We start from the raw sequence: 16,569 nt of genomic DNA on the forward strand, positions 1-16,569 counted from the left end.
CAAGAGGTGATAATCGGCAAGAAAACAAGAAACTCAAAGGAAAATGGAAGACTGTCTCCGGACAATTAGGTATGTGTCAAGAATTAAGAATTTCAGGAAGGATACCCCAGAGCTAGAATTTCCACAGGAAAGGCTCATTTGAGGATCGGTGGACAGAACTCAGAAAACAAAACCTCACAGATCAGTAGTGTTTTAATGAAATCCAGAGCTGTGGATCTGAAATTTTAACATCTGGGGAGTAGTTCTGGCTCAGAAGGGCTTTCTCCACATCCAGGCAGGGGAGGGCAAGATGTTTTGAAAAGACTAGTTGATAAGCATTGTGCAAAAGAGATACAAAGGCAAGGGTCTAACTGCAAACACAAAATTTACAGAATGACATGCTTTGTTCCTGTCATCAGTTATTCCTAACATGGAAACCATGTACTTTTCCCTGTTAATATGAAGCCTTCCCTGGTGACAGATATCACAGTGAGGCACTCTGCATTTACACTTCAGTTTAGTGCCTGGGCCATGACCTCCCTGAGTCATTCAGAGATCGGCACTTAATGTCAGAATGGACACCACCAACCTTTCCTAAACTTGCAGAGTCTACGAGTCACCTGGGGGCTTTGTTAAAATAAGATTCCTGGACTGCACCCAGATGTACTGAATCAACACTCCAGGAGAAAGACCTGGGTACCCAATTTATTAGCAAGCATCCTGGATGGTTCTTTTGATCTGGCAAGTTTGGGAAATATTAAATTATACTGTTGAAAAGATGACCACAGGCCCCAAATGGAGCCACTTGTGCTAAGCACACATCATCACCAAACCGAAACTAACAGCTAACTTAATTGTGGTTTCAACCTTCTCCAGGAATGTAATCTCAATTAAGGGGTCAGTTTGGAATTTTACAGTCAGCATTAGTAATCTAACAGACCCCTTCTGTCCCCTTGCCTGAAATAATCCCCTCCCCCCGTTATAACTTCCCTGTCTCACCCCCTCTGCCTTTAAAAAAAAACCTTTCCTTTACTTGGGATGGGATGCTGCCCAATTCATGAATTGTTCAATAAAGCCAATTAGATCTTTAAAAGTTACTCGGTTACATTTTTGTTATTTAATAACACCAACTCCACACTTTGGAGATTCTGGCAAGTCACTGGCTCAAAATTACAACCTGGGGGTTAAGTACCCCACCTCCCCCAAAGACCGAGGCTTCAGCTACCCCAGTGTTTGAGACGAGGGCCTGAGGTCCAAGGTCACAACGGCTGGCTATTAGCAGAAGCGGGTCTTGAAGGACCCTTGTCTTGGGGACGCAAGGTCAAGGCTCCTCCTTCTCAGCGCGCTGACTTCGGAGCCTCAGACCTCGGGCCCGCAGCGCATGAGAGGAGGCAGCCCGGGAAGGTCAGAAGCCATCACAGCGCAGGAGCCCGAGACAGGCAGGGCCGGCCAGCCGCCCCCACCCCCCCATACGGGCTCCCCCGGGCAAAAGCCCGCCGTGCTCCCCTGGGAGGTGGTCATGGCTCCGTGTCCACCGAGGGACGGGGCTGGGAATAGGAAACAAGAGGCTCCAGGGGCGAGGATGGGCCGGAAGGGGACAGCTGGGGAGATCGGGTTCCTGGGCCGCAACTCAACGACGCTCACCTGCCTCTCGGGGCTCGCTCCCGGCTTCTTCGCGGCAGCCGGCTTCGCACCTCGCGCCTCTCGCGATATGAGGACTCTGCGGGAGCGCGGGCAGGGCGGAAGTGGCCTTGGCGAGCTCGCGGGTGTCCGTCGCGTCACTGGCGGAGGCGTGCCCGCTTCCAAGATGGCGGCGGTAGCGGCGGCGGTGTCAGGCGCGCTCGGCCGGGCGGGCTGGAGGCTCCTGCAGCTGCGGTGCCTGCCCGGTGAGGGGGCGGCCGAGCCGGGGAGCGGGGAGGAGCAGGGAGGGGGCACGAAGCCGACCTGGGCTGGGTGCGGGGCGGAAGAGGCCGCCGTGGCGGCCCACGAGCAAGGTGAGGTGAAGGGCATCGGCGCGGAGCCGCCGGCGTCCAGGGCTCGAAGGGGCCGCCTGGCTGGTTTCTGCCCCCATTCTTGAGCTGTGAAGGGCAGGAGTGGCGGGGCGGGGCCTGTCTCTCCCATTTAACGAAGTTAACGGAGCCCCAGAGAGAGGGCTGTGGGTGCCCAGGATCTCACAGTTCGGCAGTTGCAGCCTGGCAGACCCAGACCCAGTCTGTCAGTAAGTTCACCGCCAAGTCCCCGGGAAGGGCCACTTCAGGGTCAGAGTTGGAAACAGCCGCAGAGAGCCCCTAGTCCGTTGTTTCTTAAGTCGGTCATCTCTTCACTTCATTGATTCTATGATATTGTCCCACCTTTTCCACAATATAGTATTTTTGTTTATACACCCGAGTTCTTAATACTAGACGTTTACTTAAAAGAGGTAGCTTTATATTGCTACTGTAAATGGGCAACCAGTGTCACCTCCATAAATAGAATGTATACATTGATGTATTAACATAAACATACAACTAATAAAATTATATTCTCCTGGATTTCATCAAATCTTGTGCCCCGCGGTGGTTTCCACGGTTGTGCTTTGGGACCTCTCCCATCCTATTCGAAGTTTTATGAGTATTTGTTCCATATTTTTGTGTGTGTACAAATACTAAAATACTGATATTTTTACACCTACTGTTCTGTGTTGTGTTTTGTTTTGTTTTTTGAGAAAGAGAGAGGGGATGGGGGGGGGGAGAGAGAGAGAAAGGGAGAGAAAGAAAGGGAGAGAATCTTAAGCAGGCTCCAAGCTTAGTGCAGAGCCTGATGTTAGGGCTCCATCTCATGACCCTGGGATGGTGACCTGAGCCTCAACCAACTGAGCCACCCAGGTGCCCCTATTCTGTGTTTCTTTTAACATCATCGTTCCCCGAGTTAGTCCATAGATTTCTTTTTAAGACACGAATGTCCTTCTGTTGTTGTTATACAGAACTCCAATCCAAATGTGTTTAAAGAAATGCCTGTGCCCCAGCATATCCACTCCTAGGTGGAGAAATGAAAGCATATGTCCACCACAAGGTGTGTACAAGTATATTTACAGCAACTTTATTCATGATAGACTAGGCCGAAACAACCCAGGTGTTCATCAACAGAACTAGTGTTTCTTAATGCAATACCACTCAGCAATAAAAAGTAGCAATTGATTTCCACAAAAATACTAATCAGTTAACCATATATTATGCAAAAAAAGTTTTGCACAAAAAGGATATACTGTATGATTCCCTTTAGATGAAATTCTAGGACAGGACAGGGTGGAAATTTCAGAACAGTGTAGGTGGGGGAGGGGGGAATGACCGGGGAGGAGCATAAGCTTTCTGGGGTGATGATAATATTCTTCACGTTAGGGGTTCAGGTTATGCAAGTGTACACTTTTGTCAGGACTCAGATTTGGCACATTTAAGATTTGTGTATTTCATTGTATAGAACTACCAGCTCAGTAGAACACCAGTAAATAAATACTGAACTCTGGTTAATGACATGCACGCAGAATGTGTGGAGCTGAAGAATACTGAGGTCTACAACATGCATCAAACGTAAGATGGACTGATGACGGGAGAGTGTGATAGACATGTAGAACCTAGGTGGTGGGTACACAGGTGTTCATGCCATAGTTCTTTCAACTTGTATGAAATTTTCTGTAATAAAATGTTGGGAAAGAAAAAAAGGAGTATGAGCCTGGACTTTCCAAAGCCCTTCCCATAGTAAATGAGGTGTTGCAGGTGTTGCCAAAGAGAGAACATCAGCATGAGAAAAACCCCACACCTGTGGGGTGCCTGGGTGGCTCAGTCAGTTGACCATTGCCCATCCCATCCAACTCTTGGTTTCAGCTCAGGTCACGATCTCACAGTCATGGGATTGAGCCACATGTTGGGCTCCGCCCTGAGCATGGAGCCTGCTTGAGATTCTCTCTCTCTCCTGCCACTCTCCCCCACTCACTCTGTCTCTGTCTCTCTCGCTCAAATGAATTAAATGAGTAAGTAAATAGAGATTAGTGACCTGTGTGAAGACACCATATAAATACTATAGGAATCAGTACTCAGGCCTCATTTCTAGTCCAGTGCTCTTGGTATAATATAAATATGTAGCAATTTCAGGTCATTTTCACTTTTTGATTGGGCTTCACAACACTCCCAGTGAGAAAACAGATTCTTACTCTTAATTTGCATATTTAAAAATCATGCTCATTGGGGCGAAGCCCATTACCATACAGTGAACAAACGATAGCAAAAGGCCAGAGGCCAGGTCTTCGGTTCCCTGGCTCATGCTTTTGCCACCACGTCATGTGTCAAGGTTGCCAGTTTACCGAAGATTTTTGTCTGGGACTCAATACTCGGATAAGTGGTTCTGGAGTAGACTCAGCCCTGCTTTTCCTCTCCCCATCCCTCACGCCATTCGGGGCATCAAAGAGTCTTCTCTGGTAAGTGTTCCTGCCTGACCAGCCCCATTCTTGTTTCAGTGTCCCGTTGCCAGTCAGCCGTGGTGTCACGTGCCTTCCGTGCTTCAGCTGTGCAACTAAAGTCTTCAGATGAGCAGAAGCAACAACCTCCCCCGTCTTTTTCTCAGCAACATCCTGAGACACACAGAGCAGAAGAACCCAAGCCAGAGTCCCCTCGTCCACCCCCCAGGTATGTATCAGGACCGCAGTCCATCCATTTCTGGCCATTTTGCATGCTTGGGTGTGTCTGTCCTTCCTCTCTCCTCTTTATCCTCCTTTTCACCTTCCATCATTTTCTAGGCTATCTTTGAAAGGAAACTGTTGCTTTTTTATTATATTTTAATTGTGCTTGTACACTCTAAAATATCTAATCAGAGTAAAGAAGCTCATAAAAGTAAAGCAAAAATTACCAGAAATCACAAACCCTGAAAAAACTCTAATGTTTTTGCAAATGTCCTTTTTTGATGTTTTTTAAGTATACTCCATACGTAAATCTATATACTGTAAGTGATTAATTACACTGTACACCATTCCAGAACCTGTTTTTTCACTCAATAGTACATTTTTAATGTTTTCTCAGTCTGTATGATTTTCATGGTTGCATACTATGCCAGCAAATGGCAGTATTAACATTTATTTAACCTATCTTGGGGCATCTGGATGGCTCTGTAGGTTAAGCGTCCGACTTCATCTCAGGTCATGATCTCACCGTTGGTAGGTCTGAGCCCCATATCAGGCTCTGTGCTGACAGCTCGGAGCCTGGAGCCTGCTTCGGATTCTGTGTCTCCCTCTCTCTCTGCCCCTTCCCCATTCATGCTCTCACTGTTTCAAGCATAAACATTAAAAACAATTTAAATTTATTTAACCTACCTTTTATTGATGAATATTTAGATTTCCTTCACTGCTATAAAAAATGTGATCAAGTGTGTGATTCTCTCAGCAGGGGGAGCATTGAATCAAAGCAGGCGCACATCTCAAATTTTGTTACATGTGTGGGACCAAATTGGCCTCTAGGGAGGTGAAAATAGTTTACGTTTCCATTAGATATTTTTTCTTCTTAATTCTGCCACTGAGAAGTTCTGCTAGCTCTGAAATTAGGGTGTTCCCATCATTTTTCTGGTCTCCTGATTAAAGTGCTTCTCATTTCCATTCAGCAAATATGTTCTGAGGATCTCCTTTGTGCCAGGCCCTGTGAATACTACAACCATTGTCCCTGTCCTCATGGAGTTATCGTTTGGTACAAATACAGATGAAGAAACAATGTGCTAAGGGCTGTAAACAGAGAAATCCAGGGGGCTATGGGAGCATTTGCCTTCCTATGACATGACTTCCTCACTCACGGGATCCCTTGTCTCAGTGACTGTATGAGAGGAGAAAGGTGATAGAATTTTTGTTCTGTTGGCATTGAAACATCAGTACTGGTGAAAAGTAAGTGTCTTCCCGGCGTGCGCTTAGAGGAGGCCCAGAGCCTCCGGTTTCCGGTCAGGCGCATTTTGCGTGTTAGGCAGCCGGCAGTGAGATGAGGTGTGCTGGGTTCCGTCCCCACGTGTCTGTTGGGTTTGGGTCTCAGGTACACAGATCAGGGCGGTGAGGAGGAGGAGGACCATGAGAGCGAGGAGCAGCTGCAGCATCGCATCCTGACCGCAGCCCTGGAGTTTGTGCCTGCCCACGGGTGGACAGCAGAGGCCATCGCGGAAGGAGCCCAGGTGTGTATAGGAGGAGGGGGGATGGGGACCGGGAGGGAGTTACACCGGCCAAAGCAGAGGGCCTCATGCTTTCTTATGGCCCAGCTTAGAGCCCCTCACTGCTACAGGATTGGGGCAGGGTGTGTTTTCCCAATAGGGTAAAAATAGCTTTATTTTTTTAATACAGAAAGATTATACCATGGAGTTGGTTCTTGCGAGCTAGGTTATAAAGGCAGCCCCTTAGGCACAGGTGTTGCCTATGATCACAGTTACCACGTTTCATTGACTCTAAGACGGCAGTGGTTGTAAGAAGTGCCATTATTTTATGCATCACTAAAAAAGAAAAAATGCTACCTATTAAACTGGGGCACGTTGTCAGTTGCATGATTCACACTGAATGTTTAAATGAAAAAGTAGGGGGGCATCTGGCTGGCTCAGTTGGTAGAATGTGTGACTCTTGATCTTGGGGTTGTGAGTTCCAGCCCCACGTTGGGTATAGAAATTACTTCAAAATAAAAATCATAAAAATAAAATGAAATGAAAAAATAGGTGCATCTTAAAATTGATGAAATCTGGTGTTTGAAAATGCAAGAGGGCACCATCTAGGAGACCAACACGCCTTGCTTTGTCAGTAAGACTGACGGTGTTTGCTCCTGCGTTGGCACAGATGGCTGCTTTAGATTAAGCCGTTGGCTCACCTGGAGGCCATGGTGCACAGAATTGTCAAGCATAGCCAGATACCGCCCTGTGAGAGCACAGGGAGAACAGAAAGCAAAGGAGTTCCAGATTCACGTCTCCCACCCCAAGCTTGCGGGGAAATTGGATGGAAGGGTGAGCATGTTTGAACGCTGGCGAGAGCACAGAAACGAGGGTGAAGTACAGGTATGAGAGAAAGTGGCAAAATCCCAAGTCCAGAGCCCCTTCAAGGCAAGAATTAGGAGATCTGGGAAATGAGTGCGAGGACTGGCCTTTGATGTATTAGGGGTGAGGTTGGAGAAGACAGCTACGGGTTTAGTTTTTAGAATATTAAGGGAGTTCCCAGGGGACAGCTTCTGTTCCCTGTGAAGTAGGTGTGGTTGTCTCATGAACCTGAAGTTAAAAAGGGTAAGAGGAGACAAAGGTTTGAGGGTGGCAGAGGATGTTAGAAAGAATTATTACAGGAAGTGGTGGAACAGAAATGTAACAGGATGGTTTGGAAAAATCTTGTTTTGTTTTTTTTTTTAAAGGGAGAGAATCACTATATATCAAAGCTACCTATATTCACAGTCCTAGAACTTTTTTTTTTTTTATGGCTATTAATTTTTGAGAGAGAGAGAGAGAGAGAGAGAGAACACAAGCAGGGAAGGGACAGAGAGGGAGACACAGAATTCAAACAGGCTCCAGGCTCCGAGCTGTCCGCACGGAGCCGATATGGGGCTCGAACCCACAAACCATGAGATCATGACCTGAGCCGAAGTCAGATGCTTAACTGACTGAGCCACCCAGGCGCCCCTGTTTGGAAAAATCTTATACTGCATTAGTCTACAGTAACTGGTCTTTTTCACTGTGTCCTGTGTATATCTTTATTCACGGTGGCTGCATAATACCCATTGTATTTACTTGACTTCAATTGATAAACATTTGGGTTGTTTCCAATTTTTTAGTATTCTAAACCTATTTGTACAACATTTAAGTGCATTTTGAGAAATGGAGTTGTTATTTTGTGGTGTATCAGACCAAACAGAAGCTACACCGGTTATTCAAATAGAACTTAATACAGTGAAGGGGGAACGGGGTGTAAAGTTGGTAACCAGGTAACTGGCAGGATAAAAAGAAGCCCTTAGGGTATTACGGAGGTTGCCACAGGGTTTAGCTGCCATCTCCGGGGCTAAGGAGACAAAGGGGACAATTGGACTTGTTAAAATGGGAGGCTTGAAGGAGAGTCCCTGTGGAGGTGAGGAGGAGGAGCTACTTGGCCAGTGATGCTGTCTCTAAGTTTAGAGAGAGGGTCCCCTGGGGCTGGCACCCAACGTGATGGTGGCTCAGTGGAACCAGTTCGTCGGGTTCTGGGAAGGGTACAGACCAGCTCGGCCAGGGCCAGGCCACCAGAGGGAAGTGCTGCCCCTGGGTGAAGGCGGCTTCTGGGGAGATGCTCACGGAGCCGCCAGCAGACAGGACATCCACAGGAAGGAGACGGACCCTTCCTCCTCCTCCAGCCTCACGGTCTCCCTCCAGCGATGGGATGGGCAGAGCCTAACATGGAGCTGGAAGTGTGGCTTGTGGACTACGGCCCCTGCATCACAAAGCGGAGGCTGAGACAATAACTCCCCACCTGGTCCAGAGAGAGAAAGTATGTTTTTTTTCCAAATATTTATTTAAGTCATCTCTACACTCAGTGTGGGGCTTGAACTCACGACCCCAAGATCAAAAGTCACATGCTGTGTCTGAGCCAGCCAGGAACCCTGAGTGTGTATATTTTTGAGGGTGTTGTTACATACATAGTAGAGCCAGTATAGCTTGGTGGTGACGAGCTCTGAGCCTCAGTTTCCCCATCTGTAAAATGAGTGAGGATAACACCCACCAGCTGGAGTTGCTACGTGGCCGTGGCCGAGGCCACAGTGAGATCGTGTGTGTCATGTGCTTAGCAGGGTGCCTGACACAGTAAACATCAGTTGCCATTAGTATTGATGTGGCTGCAAGTCTGTTGTGAATACTGCCAAATTGCCCTCTATAAAGGCTGTGTACTTCCACCAAAACAGAGGCACTTTCTCCACTCCCAATTGGAGGGATTTATAGTTAGTACTTTTTTTGTTCCTTCCCTTCCCTCTCTCCCTGGTGCTGTCATAGTTCTGCCTCCAGTAGATGCTCGATGGTTGCCACGTATCAGAAAGAGCAAAGGACCATCGTGGCATTGTTAACTCCTTAACAACTCATAAAAGAAAATGTTTTGGGGCCCCTGGGTGGCTCAGTTGAGCGTCCGACTTCAGCTCAGGTCACAATCTCATGGTTTGTGAGTTCAAGTCCTGCATCAGGCTTTCTGCTGTCAGTGCAGAGCCCACTTCAGATCCTCTGCCCCCCTCTCTCTCTGCCCCTGCCCCCCTTGCTCACTCGCTCTCTCGAAAATGAATAAGCATTTGGGGCGCCTGGGTGGCTCAGTCAGTTAAGCATCGACTTCAGCTCAGGTCATGATCTCATGGTTTGTGAGTTAAAGTCCTGCATCAGGCTCTCTGCTGTCAGTGCAGAGTCTGCTTCAGATCCTCTGTCCCCCTCTCTCTGCCCCTCCCCTTCTCTCTCTGTCTCTCTCAAAAATGAATAAACATTTGGGGCGCCCGGGTGGCTCAGTCGGTTAAGTGTCTGACTTCAGCTCAGGTCATGATCTTATGGTTCGTGAGTTTGAGCCCCTGCTTTGGATTCTGTGTCTCCCTCTCTCAGCCCCTCCCCCCCACTCATGCTCTGTCTCTCTCTCAAAAAATAAATAAACATTAAAAAAAGAATATATTTTAAAAATTAATAAACATTTATTTAAAAAAAAGAAAAATGTTTTTTGGTTTTTGGGGTTTTTTTGTTTTTTGTTTTGTTTTTTGTTTTTTTGTTTTTTTTACAACAGAGAGGCCTAATTTCCAAGAGGTTTAGGTTAAGTGAATTGCTGAGGAAGAGCGGAGTGCTCTTCCCAGCCCCCTTTTTTATATTAGGACTCTGGGTTACAAGTGTCAGAGCTCAATTCTGATTGGCTGGAGCAGGCAAGGGTGTGTTCAGACTCATTTAATAACAAAAGTCTGGAAGTAGCTCCATTGTGTTGCTGGGAATCTCCATCCTGTCTGCTTTGCTTTCCTCTCTGTGAGCTTCATTCCCAGCAGGGGCTTCCCACGCAGGACTAAAAATGGTTCAGCAGCCCCAGTGGAAAGAGAGCACTTCTTTTCCGTGAGCACTAGCAAAAGTCCAGAGGTGGCCTCTTAGGGCCTGGATTTGGTCATGTGCATGTGCCTGAGCTAGTCACTGTGAGCTCCAGTTATCCAAGTCTGGATCTCAGGCTTTACAGCACACCAAAGGGGGTGCCTGGGTGGCTCAGTTGGTTAAGCATCTGACTTCGGCTCAGGTCGTGAGCTGGTTCATGAGCCCTGCTTCAGGTGAGTGCCGACAGTGTAGAGCCTGCGTGGGACATTCTCTCTCTCTCCCCCCCCCACCTTCTCTCTCTGCCCCTCATGAGATTCTCTTTCTGCCCCTCACTCACGCCCTCTCTCTCAAAAAAAAAAAAAAAAAAAAAAAAATACACCAAAGGGTTGATGGAGGATGGAGGATTGCTGGTCAGCTTTACCCAAATCACACGGACCAGGGGTGAAGAATAGGGTTATCCCATTAAAAATCAAGCTGCTGTTACTGGAAAAAGAGGTGCTGGTGAGGAACAGACAACACATGCCCACTACATTTGTCTGCCACTTTCCTGTTTTCTCTGTCTCCTTTTGTAGTCTCTGGGTCTCTCCACTGCAGCAGCCAGCATGTTTGGGAATGACGGCAGTGAGCTGGTACTGCATTTTGTGACCCAGTGCAATGCTCGGCTCACTCATGTGCTGGAAGAGGAGCAGAAGCTGGTACAGCTGGGCCAGGCCGAGTAAGTCCTGTGGCATTTTTGCTGAGGGTGGCAGTTAAGGATCGGGGGCTCAGGCCCCACTAACAGTCTCGGGAGGCCAATCCAGGCAGAGCCGAAAGAGAGGAGCATTGAGCAGCCCCGCTGCTTTGAGGGGACTGGAACACAGCTGCCTCTCTGTGACAGCTGTAGTCAGGCCAGCATCAGGAGCTGGTGGGACCCTCCTCCCTAGCGCCGAGTAAGCAGGATAGCCCCAGCCCATGCCTTTGACCCAGAGACACACTCTTTTCTTTTTCCTCTTCCAGGAAGAGGAAGACAGACCAGTTCCTGAGGGACGCAGTGGAAACCAGACTGAGAATGCTGATTCCGTACATTGAGCACTGGCCCCGGGTACAGAGTCCATATCTAGGCTACAGGGCACCAATGCATTCGTGTTCTTAGTTCTCAGCGCCTTGCACTCGGAGGACCCTGCACAGTCTTCAGAAGCTAGCTCATTAATCCGCACAGACCTGGGGATTCTCCGTGCACTTGGTAGAGCTAGGGAGTGCGGACTTGGGCATGCCAGAGGGAGTAACTGAGCCATCTGGGTCTCAGTTCCTAGAAGTGTGAGTGGCTTGCGTACTGGGTCACATCGTGTTGGCTCCTGGTGGCCTGAGTGTGCTACCAGGTATTCAGTGAGGAGGAATCCATGGAGGAGATTAGAAAATGAGATTTTATTGGCCATCGTCATTAACAGGCCTGTCGTGTCCTGGATCTCAGAGGACTGGGATGTCTTTTCCAGTTGTGATGTGATGCTTGAAAATTGGAGTATTCGTTCCAAGGCTTTTTGTCCCCTTTCCTGAAGCTTCCTTTTTCCTGTTTCAAAGCATATCACAGTGTGGGCCATTCTCTTACTTAAGAAAATGGAGTCCAAGCACATCAGGAATGAGAGGGCAGCAGGGATCATCTAGTGTCCTCCACCCACTACTGAGCAATAGCGCCCATCAGTCAGTTGACAGACCTTGGAACAGCAGCGGTACGCCTAACCCCAGGCTGCCTGTGGAGGGAGTATCGCGAGAGCGGAGTCCTGTCCCCTGCCTGTGCTTGCCACGCTGGATTTTCAGACCTCTGGCCTGACTCATTCCACCTTGCAGTCAAAGCAGTGGAAGTGTGTGTATTGGGCCCTGACTGCCTCCTGACTCGGCACGTTTTCTTCTGGGCTACTTCGATAAGAAAAAACTTCCAGCCGAGCCAGGGCCTCTGACCCAGCTCCTGCAGGCCACAGCCGGTGGAGTTTTGAGTTGGTAAAGTGACAAGACCTTGTACTCTCAAGAGTCGATGTCTGCTAAGGAAGCGTCTCTGGGTCGTGCTATTGCTTGTATTAGTTGAAGGATTTTTGGTTTCAGATACCAGAAACCAACTTGAGTTAAGCAAAACCCCAGGGAGGAATTTATTGTGAGGTTGCCATGGGGCATCAAGGGCAGGAACGCTGCTGGGCCCTGGGATTTGGACCTAGAAACTACCCCCAGACCCTCCTCCTAGCTCTGCTTCTACCTCCGTGTTACAGAATGGGGTGCCCTCCACCGTCCTTGCTCTCAGTACTCTTAGACCAGTCTAGACCCTCCGGCTGCCTGCATTCCCAAGTCCACGTGCCGGGGATGGAGAACCTGAGTGGGCCAGCTGAGGGTAGGGGCTGCCCCTGGCTCCCATCTGCTGTAGCCAGGGTTGTCAGCTGCCAGGAGCTCACGCCAACCGGGCAGAGATGGTGGGTCTCAGCAGGGGAGTGGGCAGGCCCTCTCCCATACCTCCATGGAGAGGCGAGGCGCCGCACCATCCACCTGTGCTCTGTGTTCCCTGTGTGCAGTACCTGTTTCTGTCATTCTTTCCTCAGGCCCTCAGCATCCTCATGCTCCCGCACAACATCCCATCCAGCCTAAGCCTGATCACCAGTATGGTGGATGACATGTGGCATTACGCTGGCGACCAGTCCACTGATGTGAGTGCTTTCTGCAAACCCACAGGACACCAGGAGAGGCTTGGGTTAAGCATTTCTTCGGGAAGTTTGTGAAAGGTCTTTGATCACAGAGCCTTTCGGTGGGCCTGCAGTGCCACTCCTGTCTTGGAAAGGAGAGACTAGGGACGAGGAAGCTCCCTCAACAAGCCATAGTGGGACCTATGTCCTCATTCAAGGATGCACGCTCGAGCCACAAACCAGTGATTATTCCCTCTGTCCCCTCCTGGTGACACAAGCATCAGAGGGCCTGGTGACAGGGCTGCCGTTTTATACTCATTTCCCCTCAATCTCCTAAGACTCACATTCTGCAATGTGATTTCTCAGTGTGTGTCTTTCATGAGACTGATTTTATTTATTTATTTTTTTAAAAATTTTTTATGTTTATTTTTGAGAGAGAGAGAGAGACAGAGCGTGAGCAGGGGATGGGCAGGGAGAGAGGGAGACACAGAATCCGAGGCAGGCTCCAGGCTCTGAGCAGTCAGCACAGAGCCTGATGCAGGGCTCGAACTCACAGACTGTGAGATCATGACCTGAGCTGAAGTCGGATGCTCAACCGACTGAGCCGACTGAGCCACCCAGGCGTCCCTCATGAGACTGATTTTAAAAAAGTGAACAGAACGCCATGGAGCCGCTGTTGCCTTAAAAAGGAACGCCCTCCCCCGAGCCCCTTCTGGCCTGCTTTGCCAAGAGATCGATTAGCCTTTAAACAGGCACCAGGATAGCTTCTGACTTGTTAATGTTGTCATATTTCTGGTAGGAAATTAAAAAATAAAAAGTATACCTTCATAAAAGAAGTTAATATGTAATGGTACTCTGTGGAGTCCAGGCTGGGGAGGCGAAGAGCTACTCCTGCCACAGTTCTAACAAAGGACTTAATAAGCTTCCCCCATGTCGGAGGACACCACCAACAGAGCTGGTGGGAAAATGAAATTAGCAAAGAAATTAAAGGAATAAAACACAAAGCAGCTGAGTTCGTGCTCCAGAGAGCCATTTGCTGGGCCAGCCTGAAGTGGCTGAGGGACTGGAGCCCCTCGCTCCTCTTGGGTGTTCTGAATCTGTCCGTGGGCCTGTCTCAGCCCTCACTTTACTGGTGAGCGTACCATGGTTTGGTCATAACTGGCTGACCAGAGAACCTCCCCAGAATTTAGGCGGCCTAAGACGCAGTCTTTTCACAGCCTTCAAAATGGATGCATGTAGCAAAATCACCTGGGATGCTAATCAGATGTCCAGATTCCTTGCACTTACTTCAGACCCCTTGACTCTAAACTCTGAGAAGTTGGGCCCAGGAGCTTGCATTTTAATCTCCCAGTAATTTTGTTGCCCAGCCAAATTTGAGAACACCAATGTCTTGCAGGGAAACAAATGCATCTGTGGGGAAAAGAGATCAGGAGGGACCCCTTAGTGCCCGTGGCTTTGGGTAGGAACCCCCAGACTTCCCCAGCCCACAGCAGTAGCGGTGACTTCCCAGGTGGGTTTCTTTGCAGTTTAACTGGTATACCCGCCGAGCTGTGCTGGCTGGCATCTACAACACGACAGAGCTGGTGATGATGCAGGACTCGTCCCCAGACTTCGAGGACACTTGGCGCTTCCTGGAAAACCGGATTAACGACGCAATGAACATGGGCCACACTGCCAAGCAGGTAGTTGGGGCTAGCCATTTGGGAAGCCTCCTCACTAGGCACACCCGCCTCCTCCTGAAGGCTTGCCCAGGGAGTGTGCCAGCCATTTCCCTAAGAGCCATACTTGGGCCATTTGTGTTGTGATCATAGGCTCTTCCTCCAGTCCACAGGGTCCTCATGAGTCCCCCCTCCACCCCCGACCCCCGCTTTTGTCTTACCTGTTTCACCTTTGAGCTTGTACTGGGGGCTTAAAAGAGCCTGACCCTGACTCCTTCTAGGTAAAGTCCACTGGAGAGGCACTTGTTCAAGGACTCATGGGTGCAGCAGTGACGGTAAGGACTGTCTCACTCATCCCTGCCCTCCTCCCATCCCCGTCCTGCCCTGTGACCCTTAAAACATGTGTCAATGTTCCCAAATCTTTTAAACTAGAAAACTCCTAATAAGACGGACAGTGATTCAGCCCCAGTCTCTGATCCTCAGTACCTCATCTCTTTTTTTTTTTTTTTTGCTGCCATTAAAAAACATTGCTGATTCCCAGGCCCCTCGCATGTCAGATCTGTGGATCTTAGCCATGCCTGCCGCCTTGAAAACCCCAGTCTCTCCCACTGGAGTCCTAATGGCAGGGCAAGGCCTCATCACTCTGTTTCCTTCCCTGTATCAGCTCAAGAACCTGACCGGTCTAAACCAGCGCCGGTGAGCGGGATGGGGTGTGAGCTAGAGTGCCCAGAAGAAAATCTGCAGATATATTGGAAGGGCTTTGAAAGATATGAAGTGCCGCCCATGGAACAGGGTGTTAATGAGAAAACACTGAAGGACTCCTGAGTCACTACGACAGCCACCTGGAAACCACAGAGCACTTAATACAGCTGTAGCCTGCGATCAGGCTACTTCTTCAGTTCTAAATACCAAGCCAGGCCTCCTGATGCCTTTCTGCATTACCACTGTGTGACTGAAAAAATGAGGCTCTCATCCCAGCGTTCAAGCCACAGAAACCCAGCATGTCCCTATCTATGGTCTCACAGATACTTGATCATGTCTTAACCTTCCTAGAGTAATCTCTGGGGCTCCCAAATCAGAGTCAGGCTGTGAAACCTTTATAAAGTGGCAGCCCATCCCCAGCACAGCACAGACTTGTGCACACAGGCGTTCCTTGCACCCCTCCCCTTTCTGGTGTCCTGAGATGCTGCACCTGGGAACCCCTCAGAAAGCTGCCTCACTTGAGACTGGTGCCTCCTGGACAGTGGTGCCCAGCCTGGCCAGAGGCATGAACCCAGGCCGTTGTCGCATTACACCAGCATGTGTTGTAGGGTTAAGAGTCTGTACAAATAGTAATAAATATGTTTCAAGCAGTTTCTTGTTGCGCAGTTGGTTTCCATCTAGGCCACAGCGGGTATCCGAGACCTCAGAGGGAGACAGAAGTGTTGTGGAAAAGGCTTGAGGCTGGCGTCCAGGAGACCTGGGTTCTGGTCCTGGTGTGGCCTAGTGCTAATGGGTAATTACGGCAGCTCTGCCTCTCTGGGCCCGTGCTTCACTTCAGTAAGTGTGGGTGACAGTGGCCTTGCCCCTGACCATTACTCCCTGGGCTGCTATTTTCTATCACTAATTATTTCAGTGATCCGTTCTTTAGCATTAATAATTTTCTGTTTATACACTGGCTGAGCTCCCTTTGCAAGTCTGGTTAACGGTTGTTTTGGTCTTCTCAGGTTACAGTAACAAAATACCACAGACTGGGACTTAACAACAGATACTTGTTTCTCACGTTCTGGAGGCTAGGAAATCCAAGATCAAGGTGCCAGCCAATTCAGTTCCTAGTGGTCTTTCTGACTTGCCACCTTCTCCCCATGTTCCAACAGGACAAAGAGAGCTCTAGTGTCTCCTCCTGTTCTTATAAGGGCCCTATTCCTACCCTCAGGACCTCTCATAACCTTCCAAAGACTCCCAACTCCAAATGCCATTGTGTTGGGCGTTAGGCTTCAGCATTTTAGAGGGACACGGTTCGGCCCGGGGCGTCTGTCTCCTGCTTTGCCATGTCTTTTCTAGGTCCCCTGGGTATTGATGGGGGAAGTCACAAGCTGATCAGTGTTTCCAGTCCTTTGGCCTTTCACTGGCCCCCTTCCGCACCTCTTTAATTCTTTGTATTGTGACACCCTGGCAGGTCCCCTATGGTAGCTCTTGCAAATTTCATCCCACGCTCTCTTATCCTTCATAACATCCCTCTCGCACTCCGCAGACAACCATAATTCTTAATTTACTGAGATGAC

At 49.0% G+C, this 16,569-nt stretch overlaps 2 protein-coding genes across 2 annotated transcripts in view; one reads left to right on the forward strand and one right to left on the reverse strand.

Annotated features, from left to right (window-relative positions):
- CIAPIN1 (cytokine induced apoptosis inhibitor 1) overlaps positions 1 to 1,706 on the reverse strand; it is a 16,743-nt gene extending 15,037 nt beyond the window's left edge. The window contains exon 1 of the mRNA XM_049622219.1: positions 1,624 to 1,706. The gene's annotated coding sequence lies outside the window, so the exon portion shown is untranslated. The remainder of the gene's footprint in view (positions 1 to 1,623) is intronic.
- Positions 1,539 to 15,658, forward strand: COQ9 (coenzyme Q9). The gene is made up of 9 exons (XM_049622218.1): positions 1,539 to 1,865; positions 4,469 to 4,637; positions 6,018 to 6,153; positions 10,578 to 10,720; positions 11,002 to 11,086; positions 12,567 to 12,671; positions 14,174 to 14,329; positions 14,587 to 14,640; positions 14,970 to 15,658. The coding sequence occupies exons 1-9, from the start codon at positions 1,562 to 1,564 to the stop codon at positions 15,003 to 15,005; spliced, it is 1,188 nt and encodes a 395-aa protein (XP_049478175.1). The 5' UTR covers positions 1,539 to 1,561; the 3' UTR covers positions 15,006 to 15,658.
- Positions 15,659 to 16,569: the final 911 nt, after the last annotated feature.

Source organism: Panthera uncia, assembly GCF_023721935.1.
Source record: "Panthera uncia isolate 11264 chromosome E2 unlocalized genomic scaffold, Puncia_PCG_1.0 HiC_scaffold_19, whole genome shotgun sequence".
NCBI classification, from domain to species: Eukaryota; Metazoa; Chordata; class Mammalia; order Carnivora; family Felidae; genus Panthera; species Panthera uncia.